Source organism: Macrosteles quadrilineatus, unplaced genomic scaffold, assembly GCF_028750875.1.
Source record: "Macrosteles quadrilineatus isolate MER2022 unplaced genomic scaffold, UCM_ALF_1.0 Scaffold_2__2_contigs__length_208266976, whole genome shotgun sequence".
NCBI lineage: Eukaryota > Metazoa > Arthropoda > Insecta > Hemiptera > Cicadellidae > Macrosteles > Macrosteles quadrilineatus.
The window spans coordinates 73,398,824-73,414,105 of NW_026542595.1; the positions used below are offsets into that span (position 1 = coordinate 73,398,824).

Consider the following 15,282-nt stretch of genomic DNA (forward strand, 5'->3'; position numbering starts at 1 on the left):
TTTGTTCCCCAACTAAAAACATTTGATTTAAAGAGTACTTAGGTTTGCCACTACGGGGAAGGTAAAAAAGTTGTGTTTTTCTCCGTAACCTTTGTTTTACAACGACGCTTCAATATACAAAATTATTATATTTTTTAAGTTTTGCAGACTAAAAAATGGCTGTAATATAAGTTAAATTAGGCATTTGCATGTGTAAAGGGAAAAAACAAATTTCGACAGTTTCATAAACCCGTATTACACGTTCTTATGACCCGAGCTTGCTGGTTTTAAACTAATTTAGGTTTCATCGGACCAAAATAACTTGAACTATCGCGTTCACGGACACATAAACAAATTTGAACGAATAGTATTTTTGGCCTCTGAGGTCGTCAAAATTCCAAAGTTAATCCGTCCAGGTCTAGGCCTTGCCATGCCACATACGGTAATAGCTACTTCCTTATAGTGCATTCGTAAAAACAAGCATAACAATCGGAAAATGAACGAGGGTTGAACATTAATTTTCGGAAACGAAGGGTGAAAGAAGGGGTAGATCTAAATGCCACAATTTCAACCACTTCTCATTTAAATGTTTTATTGTATTTTTTTGTCAAAAAATGCCATATTATTATCATTATGTTAAATAGTTTAACTGTCTTTATTTCCATATAGTATTTCGTTTTAATATACCGTACCTAATATTGTGTTAGTTATAACTCTTTCTTTTTATTATTACTGTAAATTAAATGCTTACATTTATGCTTGAGGTAAAAATGTTCATTATTGTATTGTTTGTAGACCTACTGTATATTTTACGAGTATTCAACCCGTACGTAGAACGGGTACACAGCTAGTAGAGAATACACCAATACCAAAATGCGCCTTATATTACTTGTAATTTGAGTTGCGTAAAAAACAACCTGTATAAAATTGATACACACGAGTAAAAAGATCATACATTCCAAGATCATACATCATACATTTCCAGAATCAATGATGTATTTTCAGGACTATAGACTATGCAATAACGGGTTATATGAAACCTATTGCTAATCATTCAATACATTTAAAACTACACCGAATACTAAACCCTAATATCCATTCTATTCCAATAATAGGGCATAAAGTGACTCTTCTCGACACTTGTTTAAATTGAGCGAGACTTGAAAAGGTAATAATATTTCATGTAGGACGGTCTATTGTTGATATTTATGCGCACTGATTCACAACACTTTAAATTTAGTATATCACGTTATATAATATCAAAGTGGACTTAACACTCTTCCAACACAATTACAAATTCAAATTACTGAATAATTTACATTTAAACTGATTTTTCGGGAAAAAATATTAATATAGGGTGAAATATGCCATGACAACACGATTATAAACATGTACCGTACGTTATAATAAAGTGGCGCATAGTGGCACGCTATGTATTTTGTATTGTGAGCATTCGCGTAGCTGGGCTACATGACCAGCTCGTAACCTGCCACGACTGTATTAACGCTCTCCCCACCTTCCTACCTACTCTCGTCCCCGTCGACGATTGAAGAGGAAGCACCCGAAATTAAGAACTCATGCTCGAGATGTGGATAAATTATTAGTTAACGATTATTTAGGAATAAGATGTCTGGCTAAGTCAGGAAACAAGCGGAGACCCTTCAGGGTTCGCCCGACATTCGAAATGTAGGAATTCTCATTTGGTCGGCTCCCTACCATCCTGCAGCGAGCGTTTTGGATCATGAAATTCAATCACATGTCACCAGTTTGCTCTACACATTTTCTCAGTTAAATTCATAGATATTTCTCTTTCAGAAATTACAACTCCAGACAAAATCAATTCACTCAGCAGTATTAGCAACCAATTCACCATGGTCAGTTCTTAGTGTTTGGAAGGATATATTTAGGTAGTTAGTAAAATTAGCATAAATCAAAGCTGGCTAGGCAAGTGTCTGAGTAAAAATCTCCGTCCCTCTGGTGCCCAGCAATCTTCCTAGAATTATTGGTAGCAGATTCAGCACGCTTAACTTAAGTTTGGTCGGTTATGTCCTATTCCGCCCGAGTTTTATTTCGCCCGGAGCCTAATTACTCCCAATTCGCCCGCGGTCCCAGAATAACCCCTATAATCCTCAGCTCTACCTGCGTCAGGAGTCCTATTCCATCCACGGAGGCGAAGCCTCGCCTCCTAGGACCTCTTAGGAGAAAATCACACTCCTTCAGCTTCAAAAAACGCCCCAATTTCAAAATTTGGTAAATTTCTTTCCAATTTTTACCGGTTTTCGTTATTTTTTCATACTTAAACAATTCCGTTTTGCAAATATTATTATTGCTTTGTGTGTTCCTTACTTTACTTTAAATTTTACTCATTACATGTTTTTTCGTAACTTTACTCATTGACCTCCAAAACTTTAATAACTTAATTTTAATGTCAAAATTTGAAAGTTTTTACTAGCCCCATGTTATTCTTATGGATAATAACATTGAAATTTAATGACATTTTTATGGTCATCTGAATCGTTTAGAAACGTGCTAGAGACTTGAAATTTGGTAGTACTGTATTGTAGTATGGGATCTTTAATTAACGGTGAATTATGCAAAACACCGATTTTCCAATGTTAACCCCCACAACTATCCAAAATGGCGGACATCTAAAAACGACAAAACACGTTTTTAGCGAATTTCCCATATAGGGAATAAGCTATTACCGTAGGTCTCATGGTAAGACCTAGACCCGGGACCGATTTTCTTTTTCGTTTTGAGGTCCCCAGAGGCCAAAAACACCATCCGTTCAAATTCATATATATATATATATTTATATATGTGTCCGTTAGCGCGATAACTCGAGCAAAATTGATCCGATTTTGATGAAATTTGGTACAAACGTGTAAACCTACATTTATTCGAACGAGTTCGCGAACCAGCATAATCGGGCCATGGGATCAGGGGTTTATGGGGGGTTTTATGGGGTAAAAATGGGTTTTTCTCATTTTTGACCCTAAAAACTTAAAATTTCTAAATTTCTCTCTAGACCAATTTGAAGAGCTTAAAAAAAACAAATAATTTGATATATTAAAGTGTTTTTGAATGTTCATTGACTATGGAGAAAATTTAAAATTCCCATGTTATTCTTATGGAGAATAAATAAACTGTTCTAGTTTGCTTGTTTATGGATATATTTTAATCAAATTTGGCAATTTGGTTTATTTCATACTAAGCTATCAATATTTCAATTGAAAAAAAAACACATCTCAACATCTTCCCTGTAGCAGCAAACCTAACTACTCACTAAAATTAATGTTATTTAAATAGGAAATAAATCTGAAAATTTATAGGGAATATTTTAGTAGAAATCAAGCCGGGTAAATGGAAATTCGCTTAGTATGCAGGTTTGCTGCGACGGGGGTATTTTCAAACAGCTATAGCTCGAAAACTCTTCAAAAAACGCCCTACTTTCAATATTAGGTAAATTTCTATAAAATTTGTTTACGATTTTCAACCCCCCCCTGAAATGTTGACTTCCCCAATGTTAATTATATAGGTACATCGGTCTAAATCACGTTTACACACTTTAACATTAGCTGGAGATATGAAATTTGGTAGGCTTGTTGGTCTTAGTCCCAAACAACCTAGAACATTCCCAAAAGTTACATTTTCCAATGATTTTCCCCCTTCCCCGATTCAACAATTTCTCCCTCCCATTATGTAATTTTTATAGGAAGTTTCTAACTTTGGTATGGACATTAGAACCGTTTACTTCAAATTTGACTGAGACTTGAGAAATGCTATGAGTGCTATCTAGACCACTTCTAGGTGTGCTATGGACTTGAAATTTCCCGGCTTCTTGCTGATTGCTTCTCACCCCTTCCTAAATTTAATAAAAGACATTTTAAAACTTACTGTAACCTTATTATTTCATATATCACTTTACTGATATCAACTTATTAAATATCGATCTACTCTAATATAGTTGTTAAATCGTGTTTAGTTTAATATCGATTTCCACTATAACGAACCCCATTCTCCTTATCTTGTTTGGCCTAAAACTCAGTTGTAATAATACTTTACCAATATACTCTCTTACCACAACTTTATAAAAAAAAAATATAACTTGCCAACCTCCTTTAATGTATTCGTGAAATTGTTTTTATATACTGTAACGTAATATTGACTGTTTCACTGCCTGCTTTGTTACAACTCTAATCTACTATAGTAATACCAGAAACAAAAGAACCCTGGGCCGTTTCGAGCCGCGCAGGTTTGAATGGTACGCCACACCTACCTGCGCGAACCACGTGATCTTTTCGTTTCTGCGCAGGTTGTTTTGTTCTTGGGATATCTATAATGACGACTAACAGCTAGGGGGCCTGGGGACGGAGCCCCCAGCGAGCCAAAGGCGAGTTACATTGTATACGAAAAGTAAAAAAAAACGTCTAATAACACTTAATATAACATATATTTGTGCTCTCATACTGTTATCTCACCAGACGATAAATATACATAAAATATGGCAAATGGTGATCGAGTTTGATTCGACACTCCAATCATCATTAGACCCAATAGACGAATTATTTACATTGTATAATGAAGAAAACTCAAAGGTGTGCAGTTGAGTATTTAACACTAGAAGCAGATAACTAGTGGCCTTTGTTTGGCCATGTCTTGGATTGCAGTGTTATCATATGTTTCTGTTTGCCGTACAGAAACATACAGTTACTGTACAGTAACTAACAGTTCATGGACAGTCAATTTTATTAATCTGTTATGTCGTAAGCATTTATCAATATAGAATGATTACTGTTGAAGCGTTTCAATCCAAAGAAAAGTTCCAGATTATAAAGTGGTAGGGGTGATGGGTAGGGGAGGGCTTTTACATAGCTGGGGGTGGGTGGGGTCCTAGGAGGTGGGGCTTCGCCTCCGTGGATGGAATAGGACTCCTGACGCAGGTAGAGCTAAGGATTATAGGGGTTAATCTGGGACCGCGGGCGAATTGGGAGTAATTAGGCTCCGGGCGAAATAAAACTCGGGCGGAATAGGACTACACGAGTTTGGTCCAGATACAGCGATTCCCAAATGATTAGCATTTTCCCGTTATTTTCTCCATAATTCCCGAATTCCCACCAATATCCCCAAAGTTCCAACCTCCCCAACAACTCCCCCCCGCTAAAATAAAAATAGGATAGTATTCATGTTAAGGGATAAACTTAAAAAAAAAAATGTTTGGCTGGTGTTCTCCAGCCAATTCTTTTTTGCCATGGACGTCAAAAAATACTCACAAGCCCCGCAAAGCATACATTGAAAATAGTCGTTTACCTGATGAGCACAATTTAAATATATCCATTGAGTAATATTACTCAATAAGTAGTCATTTTACTCTGGGGACAACTATAAAAATCTACTTGTACAACTTGGAAATACATGTTTTAGCCTACTGTACATGACGTGTGGTGTTTCTTGTCCGTAGCCGTCTACGAGTGGTTGATGGTCAAATACGGTTCTCCATCTCTCGTGTTTGTTCAGGTGATTAGGTAATCAAAGATAATTAATTGGTTCCTGAGGCACCGAGCTTCATGTTAGCTCTACTGTTTAAATACACAATATTGCACCTTTTACATATTTGCTGTTAATTCTTAATGCATACTTGCAAGTAAAAGATTTCCGAGCAAATGGAGTTGACATTTTTAACAACTAAGATGCTATGCCTACGTAGTTTTCTTACAAGGACATTTTCTTTGTGAAAATTTCCTATAAAAGGTCAAAAGAATGTCTACAAAAACAAAATACAAGAACGTCGAACCTTTTTCAGATTATAATGTGCAATTGAAAAAGACCCCTTGTAAAATTAACACTTTTTTGTGAAGTGCACTAGTATAACAATCGATCTTCCACTTTTGTCTCCGTTGGCAAAATATGTAAAAGTTTAAAGTACCTGTACCTTGCTAAACCTCTTTCTAATCTGAAACAAAATATTCATTAAGCTAAATCCAATTTTAAAATTATTTTATTTTATTTATTGTTGATAATTTAAAATTAATAAAATAGCCCCTTCACACCAAACCTGCAGACTAAAAGAGTTTCAATTTCCTTGGTTGGATTTCCACTAAAACCTATATTTCTTTTAAATTGTCATATTTATTCACTACAATGCTACTTTGTTCAATGAGCACTTTATTTGATGCTACTGAAATGGAAAGTAATAATGTGACTGTGTTTCCCCCGTAATGATTATACGAACAAGAACGGTTTAACGTACAACTACTGAAAAATTGTATTTTAAGCTCTCCAAAATTATATAGAAAAATTGTATATTTTGTGAGTCAAAAAAGGGAAGTCAATGCATTTTCCCTATAAAAAACCCCTTCCCAGTTTTACGAGTTCAAAACGATAAAGTAAATCGGTCTCATGTCCAGGTCTTACCTTGAGACCTACTAACAGTAATAGCTATTTCCCCAAATGGAAGATTTGCTTAAAACTATTCGCTAACACAATTGAAATAGAATGCTATGTACATAAGCAAACAACAACAACATCTTGATATAAAATCAGATAAGTTGTTTTCTCTCAAATCGACATTATATGGATCATAAACTGCAGTTTCTGATCGATGTTCGATCCACAAAGCGATATCTGTTTATGTATTGTCAATAGCAGCATCACATTATTTTGTTTCATGCATTGAAAGCTTATTTCCGTGGATTAACAAACATCATTTGCATTTAAATTTTCATTGTAACGAAGGTAGCCACTGATTGACTGTTGAATATGGATCTGCATTAACAATCTGTTCAGCGGTTTCCTGGTGTTCGTCAAACACTGACAAAGTCTGCGTTTTTCGCAAACAGCCCTCAAATCGTTTATTTATCAGTTTAAATAAATATTTGAAGACTTTGGCTCATTACTAAATCATCAATTCATCCAAGGAATAAAATCACTGATGAACAGTATAAATGAAAACAAAATTTTTTAAACCTAATCCTCAAAATTACCATCCATCGTTTCATGTAGGCCTATTTTCTATTTTAAACAAAACTGAACAAGGCAGTTTTGAATTTTCCCAAAACAAATTAAATGTTAAGTTAGTTTAAATGTAAAATTAGAATAGATCTTAAACGTCGTTGCCTTGTCTTTCAATAATTAAAAATGCAGTTGCTATTTAACAACAAATTGTTTGTATGCATATAACAATCTTCGTTCATTGTTATACGTGACTTTGAAGTGTACTCCTATTTTATTACAAAGAATAATAAATTACTGACCTTTAATTTGTGCTATTGGAAGATACAAAAAGCAATAAAATGAACTCAAGTTCTATTAAAACTTGATTTTAATATTTGACAGTGGCAATGTGGAAAGTGTATTTAAATCATGAACCGCATTTTGGATGCCAAGTTTTCTTCACGCACTTCTTCTTTTCCACTTTTTTCTCCTCAATTGGCTCTTCCTTTTTAGGACAAGGCTTCTTATTTTTTCCCTTTGACGATTTTTTACCAGCGGCCGGTTTCTTAGCTGCCGTCTTGGTCTTCTTCGCTTCTACAGTCTTGGTCTTCTTCGCTTCTGTAGTCTTGGTTTTCTTCGCTTGTGATTTTGCAGGACTGGGTTTGGGAGTTGGTTTGAAACTTCCTCCTCCACATGTTGTACAAGCGAAGGCTCGATACGTCTGGCTTGTGTCGAGACTTGGGCTGATGACGTAGAGACGCGGGGAAGCTTGGAGCACCCGGGAGACATGTGGCTGAAGACTAGAGGCAGCTGGCAACGCCCTCAGGGCAGGGAGAGCCACAGCTCTGAACCAGGGCTGGAAGAAACACTACCTTGTCAGCATACCATCAACTTTACCAAACTTTGACCCCTTATGGACTATTATACAAGTCACCAAAATGAGTACAGTGTTGAAAATAGAAAACACATGTTACTCTAGCTTTAAGGTCTTAATAACGTGTTTTTTTAAATTATCTCTTTGACTTTTATTCCTATTTAGATCAAACAAACCACAAACCTAACAGTTAACAGGTCTTATCTAAAAGAAAAGTGCATTCTGGGTTTAATTGGTTGATATATTTCACAGTCGTGTCGCAAAATTGGTTATAATCTGTATTTGTTCTAAAAAAAATATGTTGTCTAGCTTATGTAGTTTTGTGTTAAAAAATGTTCAAAATAATAAACAAATAAATTCCCAATAGCCCAGAAGAATGAGAGGAATCCACAAGAACAGTGAACAACGAGGCTTGTTAGGAAATTATCCAGGTGGTCAATTCTTTGGCAGACACAAAAACATTATCCACACCAATACTGTCCGTCCGGCAGCAGATATTACAGTTATAACATAGGCCTAAACGTACATATTACCTTCATCGAAGAACTTTAATGGGAAAAAACCAGCCAATAGGAAATAACAAATTTTAAACATGTCTACAAAATAGCATTTACTTTTTGAAACACCGTCCAAGCTATCATGAAAACAACTCATTAAATATTCTTTGCTTGAGTTTTGCAAACGCAATAATATTAATAAAACCGTAAATATTCAAATGTATCTAATCAAATGTATGTAATCAAATGTATTTGTTTTTAACCATTGATAAATTGCTTAGTAAAAATAATAAAGTTGTAGTAAACATAACTGAGGTGATATTTTGTCGTGGTGAGGTTAACACAGAAGCACTTGGTTAATGATGTTGTTTGGAGACTTTCTAGTTCTCGAATTTCCAATTTACTTCCCCTCGCCATCCTACATTGCCCTCAAGCGACGTTTGGCTCTTTCCGAGTTTATTTTGCTAGATTAAGTGAACCATTTTATCGCTTACTCCAGCTATAATTGTTCGATTGTCTATTTTTATTGTCGATTCCTAATTGAATGTTGATAACTAAATATTGTATATTAGCCAGAGCAGGTGTATGATTAAAACATTGCATATTTGACTAAGATGTAATAGGTACATGTTTTAGGTAAATGCTCAAAAACGAAACCTTTTTAACAGAAAATATACTCACCAGCATTTTGAGAAATTACTGAAAATTTTGAGACTAGCTTGAATCTTGAAATTATTTCATTCCATAAGCTATGAAAATAATTATTTTTGTTACTATGGAAATATCTTGAATTATATACTGATATAAACTACTACTACTATGTTGTATAAGATTTAATTTCAGGTTATGCCAAAATATTAGTTTTTACCGAACCCTGAGGTGACGAAAAGGATTACTGTACCTCAAAACCACTTAGACAACTTCTTCTTGAAATAAAAATCAGAATTTTGTTTTAACCAATTATTACCTTGACAGTCAGCTTAAGGACTGGTTGCATACATATAACAAAAGTTTCCATGACGGATTCTCAGTAATTTGGTTAATACTGTGACCTAAGATGACAATCAAAAGACACGCATTACTAGGTCTATTAGGAACGACTGTACAAACTCAACAGTTCTGTTTATGACAGATACTCTGTTTTGTCACTAGTCGATACACTGTTGCACTGTTGCATTACACAATGGATACGAGGCAGGTAAGCAGTAGGTAGATTATCACAATCCTGACTGTACAGATGCAAAAGTTCTGTTTATAAAAAATATTCTCTGTTGCGACTGGTAAAATTTCATCGTACACTGTTGCAAACGTCGTACAAAAGGTAGATCCATCATCATCAGCCATACTGTAGAGATGCAACAGCTCTGTTTATGACAAGTATTCTCTATTGTGAGTGGTAGAAATATACTGTTGCATAATACAACATACAACAGGCAAGCTGCTGTAGGTCCATTATCACCAGCCTGACTGTAGAGATGCAACAGCTCTGTTTATGACAAGTATTCTCTATTGTGAGTGGTAGAAATATACTGTTGCATAATACAACATACAACAGGCAAGCTGCTAGGTAGGTCCATTATCACCAGCCTGACTGTAGAGATGCAACAGCTCTGTTTATGACAAGTATTCTCTATTGTGAGTGGTAGAAATATACTGTTGCATAATACAACATACAACAGGCAAGCTGCTAGGTAGGTCCATTATCACCAGCCTGACTGTAGAGATGCAACAGCTCTGTTTATGACAAGTATTCTCTATTGTGAGTGGTAGAAATATACTGTTGCATAATACAACATACAACAGGCAAGCTGCTGTAAGTCCATTATCATCAGCCATACTGTAGGGATGCAACAGCTCTGTTTATGACAAGTATTCTCTATTGTGAGTGGTAGAAATATACTGTTGCATAATACAACATACAACAGGCAAGCTGCTGTAGGTCCATTATCACCAGCCATACTGTAGAGATGCAACAGCTCTGTTTATGACAAGTATTCTCTATTGTGACTGTTAGAAATATACTGTTGCATATACAACATACAACAGGCAGGCTGCTGTAGGTCCATTATCACCAGCCATACTGTAGAGATGCAACAGCTCTGTTTATGACAAGTATTCTCTATTGTGACTGGTAGAAATATACTGTTGCATATACAACATACAACAGGCAGGCTGCTGTAGGTCCATTATCATCAGCCATACTGTAGAGATGCAACAGCTCTGTTTATGACAAGTATTCTCTATTGTGAGTGGTAGAAATATACTGTTGCATATACAACATACAACAGGCAGGCTGCTGCAGGTCCATTATCACCAGTCTGACTGTAGAGATGCAACAGCCATGTTTATGACAGTTACTCTTTAATTGTGGTAGGTAGCCTAAATTTAATGTTACATAACACAATTAACAACATACAGGCTGCTGTAGGTCCACTATCACCAGTGTGACTGTAGAGATGCATCAGCCATGTTTATGACAGTTACTCTCTAATTGTGGTTGGTAAATTTAATATTGCATAACACAATTAACAACAGACAGGCTGCTGTAGGTCTATTATCACCAGCCCGACTGTACAGTAACAACAGCTGATCAGCAGCTCTGTTTGTGACATTTACTCACCATTGTGGCTGGTAGATATACTGTTGTGTAACAGCAATTAGTTTAGGATATAATACTTCAGTCTAGTTTCAAGTTCACCTTTGCGAAATATGTTTCTTTTTAGTAATACTATTTTTTGTAATACCTTAAGTTAACTTTTTTCCCACTCTTCTTGTCTTCCAGATGCGTAAATATAGTTATCTAGTTAAAAGGTAAAAACCAGCAGTTTTAACATAGTAGTGAGAATCAATTTGCAAGTAAAAACTCGAGAAATTTCTTAATCTTTATGTTTGTAATCAAAGCATAGTTGGATAAACAAATAAATGTTCAAAACGTCACTGATATGAGTGATATGTTATAAATATAGATTAAACGTCTGTCTGTACACTATCATCCATACGAGCTGATTTACCGGTGCTTCTCAACGGGAAGAGAACATGAGAGAGAATAATGCTGTTCTTTAGATCTGCCAGAAAAGTTACATATATATTATTCATTTTAGAATAAAAACCTAATTTTACTACCTAAGAAGTAAAAGTCTTTCCTATTTATTTAGACAAGTGGTTTTAATTGTCTAGGCAGCCATTACAGTGTATCTGTTGTACAACAATGTACAGTGTTGCCGTATCGTCATATGTAAAAAACACTGTAACTCTGTGTTTTAGTCAGAAAAGATAAATTTATTGAAAAGTGTACCTACTCTTAAAACCCTACTTATATGTTGACATAAATAGATCCAAAATAATCCAACTTACCTTAGTGTAGAAATAACATCAATAATTACTTGATATTGATGCTTCAGGAAAAAGATATTTATCTTAATTCTTCAATTTTAGTCAAGCTTTATTTTTATTATTCCTTATTTCTTTCCTGTAGCCTACTATTTAACTTGCAAATAAAAATCCAAATAATATTCTACAAAACTTGTTCTATTTCTTTAACTTTTCTTTATACAACCCTCTTACTAAATAACACAAATGACCTCAGTGGTATAAAGAATTACAAAAATATTTACAATTAAATCAACAAACACCAGTAGATTTGCATTGACCAGCTGTTTAATTTAATTAATTAAATAAAATCATTTTAAATTGTGAAAACATGTAACTGGCGTAACCATTTGAAAATTGGCCTGTAGGGCAGACCCCTTAGAAAATTCGTTCATACCAATAATTTTCGGGAAAACTGCACACTCTGATAGTTGCTTTTTACGTACATCAATTTGACGTACATGCTGGCGTACATCCAATTACATAGGCTGCATATTTATTTGCTAAAAGGCCTTGAACGATTACCCTACCTCAAGTTTTACTGTATCACTTATATAATATAATAGATTTATGTGACTTGTGCTGTTAGGCGACACTGCAGTTTAGTTTAGTTTTACAACACACCAATCTTAGTGGATCCCTAATTAAAAAACCTTAACTGGTCTTAAAATCGTTCTGTGGATTACGTTAGAAATATCAATTTACTATAAGCATTTTTCATAGCAATTTTGGGATCACCAAGCTTTTTTAATCCTAGGCATCAAATTCGGTTTCAATTCAGGGATCTAGAAACCTTACCCACGTAACTTTTAGAAGTAATATAGGCTACTTTGTGTAAACAATTAGCATAATAATGTAAAATTTGGTCATTTGTTTTATAGTATCACCGAATTAATCTGCAAACTATAATTTAAGATTAGTTGTTACAGTCAAGATCGCGGAGGCAAAGTTGCTCTAACTATTGTATAAAGGAGCGGAAATTGGTTCATAAGCCAAACTATAAAGTCTAATATCAATATCCTACCTCATTTACGTTTAAACTCTCGGTACTAAAATTTAAATTAACAAAGAACAACGGAAGTGTTTGTTTTTGAAGCTACTGTATTCTCGATATAAATAAGGAGAAAAACGACATCGAAATAAGAAAACATCCTAACACTATTCCTTTGTATTTTGGGTTGAAATTAGTGTTGCATATTAACGTTTAAAATTTTAAACTCACTTACAAAATTTCAGTAAAAATATAAATTAAGTATTTTTTTTTTGACATGACGAGCTAAAGTCTTTCTCAAGGGAAGCAATATTTTACATTCTCTAAGAAATTGTAGGTTTTTTTAACGGGTTTAAATTGTTTTGCTACACTAGCAGTACGTTTGGAAAAAAGTGATTTATTGTACAGGATCAACTATTGATTTTTTATTATTACTGTACTATTGAACATTTTAATGAAATATTTTTATTTTAAACAGTTACTTAGATTGAAGAAATTACAGTTTTTCAGTAATTTATTCTTTAATTTTAAAACTGATGCGTTGCTCTTTAAAAATCATTGTAATAATAAGAATATAAATCATTATAGTATTAATTTCCAATCACAACACTTTTTACGTTATATATTCTACAAAATATTGTTTATTATGTGTTGCTTCATAAAAGAGTATTGTTCAAAAATATTTTTTTAACAATTAAAAGAGAGGTACAAATTTGTTTAGGTAGTTAACAATACAACCGTTCACTTCTTATCCAAACGAGTTAATTACTCTGCATTAAATTAATTTACTGGAGTGTAATTTAGTATATGTATCAGTAATCCGACGTAGCGAGAGAACTCCATTCTCACAGTAGGAAGTTGGATGCATTAACTACTATCATGGCCAGGATATTACCTTCAACATTACGTTCACGTTGCCCATTTACTTACGCTATATCACCGCTTTGGCCTTTGCTTTATTAAAAATAGAAGCTCCGCATATTTGCTTGAATGCCGAGTGGCCAAATGGTTGCAAGTCCTTCCATTCATAATAATAAAATGCGTTTTATTTCCTCAGGTAGGAGTACAAGTTTACACTAAAATTGTATACTTGATTATTAACTTGGAATCAAATACGATTGTATTGTTACCTTGTGTAAAGTTTATGGGCCACTCAGTAAGAAATAGTAGCACATGCATGAATCAATTTTACATTAATTAGTGTTAGGCTATGCTGCTTGGATATTACTTTCATCTTATGTGTAAGCTAATCTTTAAGACTGCTTGATAAGATAGTCGTATTATAAAATAAAAAGTAAATACGTATTCTACTAAATTATGTAAGAGCTTTGCCTTAAGAGTTAGCATATTGTTTTAAGTCAGCTTAAAGTAAATGATGTATAGTAAATAACCAGCTTAAGCAGTAAGTAAATATTTGTGTTGATGTTTTTTCATATTGTGGAAATTCGTGTGGTATTCAATTGGAGGGTTACGAGCTAGTATACCCATGCAAAGTAGAATTTGTAAAGTAAATACACTTTAATGTGTGAGTATTCTTAAAATTATGTTCTGGTTATTTTCAGATTTTGTAAACAGAGCCACTTTTAAACTTGAATTGCAAGAAAAAGCATTGAAAAAGATTCAGTCTAAACGCTTAAATTAAGTTTTGTTTATATATTTAGATATATGGATGTAAAATTATTTCATAGAAAATATCTAAAGATCTCTCCCTCATATAGCAACTAGTTGTTCATTAACATATATTAAATGGAATATATTTAATATAAATATTTCCCAGTTAAGTATAAATGATGTAATCTGGTAAGTTGGCATGAAGATATAATATTTTTCAGTAAAAATTAAAGTTTAGATTTGAAGTTTGATTTTCTACATGACGAACGGGATCATTGATATAAACTTTGTTATATTTGTTCAAGCACACAAATGACTTACAATGTGAATATATAGTTAAAATACAAATCCATTTAATTAGCAAATATTTAGTAGTAACAAATCATTCGCAAGCTCATGGGAAAGTGTTATGGGGGGTGGAGTTTTATGTTCCACGATAGGCAAATTTAGGAATAAGAGCTTTAATTGTACACCATATGTAAAAGAAATACTGTATAAAGAGTCTGAAAGTCACTCTCGAAATTAAATTAATTTTTTTGAAGTATAAGAGAGGAAATCCTTGGAACATGAGCAGTTTTTCCTTGTTCAGTGATGAGTGCAATCGCTATGCAAGTGGTGCCTCGCAGCAAGACAAATGGCGACGTAAGGCCTCAAGTGTCAGGAGGATTTTATTTATGTCCGTCCCAGAGGGGGTTGTGTTACAAATTGTGTGTAGCCCTCTCTGCGCCCCCTCTAGTGACCCCTAACCTGTCAGTGCCCTTAAAACCTTGGTGCAATTTCAATGTGTTCGTGTGCAATTAATTATGTGACGTATACACAGAGCCGTGTGATGTTATACAAGTTTTTAAAATAGTAGAAGCGTCTTTTCTTTAAAACCCTCTTTTTCACCTTCAGGTAAATCGAAGCTAGCTCAAGGACTTGTGAACTATGAATTTTCGTGAATAACCAATCACTGATATGCCTGATTTTAATAAACTCTTTCGCTCTTTAGCAAGAGCAAAAGTCATTCAAAAGAGTTCGTTATGCAT

At 34.2% G+C, this 15,282-nt stretch overlaps 1 protein-coding gene across 1 annotated transcript; it reads right to left on the reverse strand.

Annotated features, from left to right (window-relative positions):
- Positions 1-7,282: 7,282 nt before the first annotated feature.
- Positions 7,283-9,043, reverse strand: LOC128988088 (uncharacterized). The gene is made up of 2 exons (XM_054409290.1): positions 8,965-9,043; positions 7,283-7,768 (listed from the first exon to the last, which is right to left on the reverse strand). The coding sequence occupies exons 1-2, from the start codon at positions 8,968-8,970 to the stop codon at positions 7,340-7,342; spliced, it is 435 nt and encodes a 144-aa protein (XP_054265265.1). The 5' UTR covers positions 8,971-9,043; the 3' UTR covers positions 7,283-7,339.
- Positions 9,044-15,282: the final 6,239 nt, after the last annotated feature.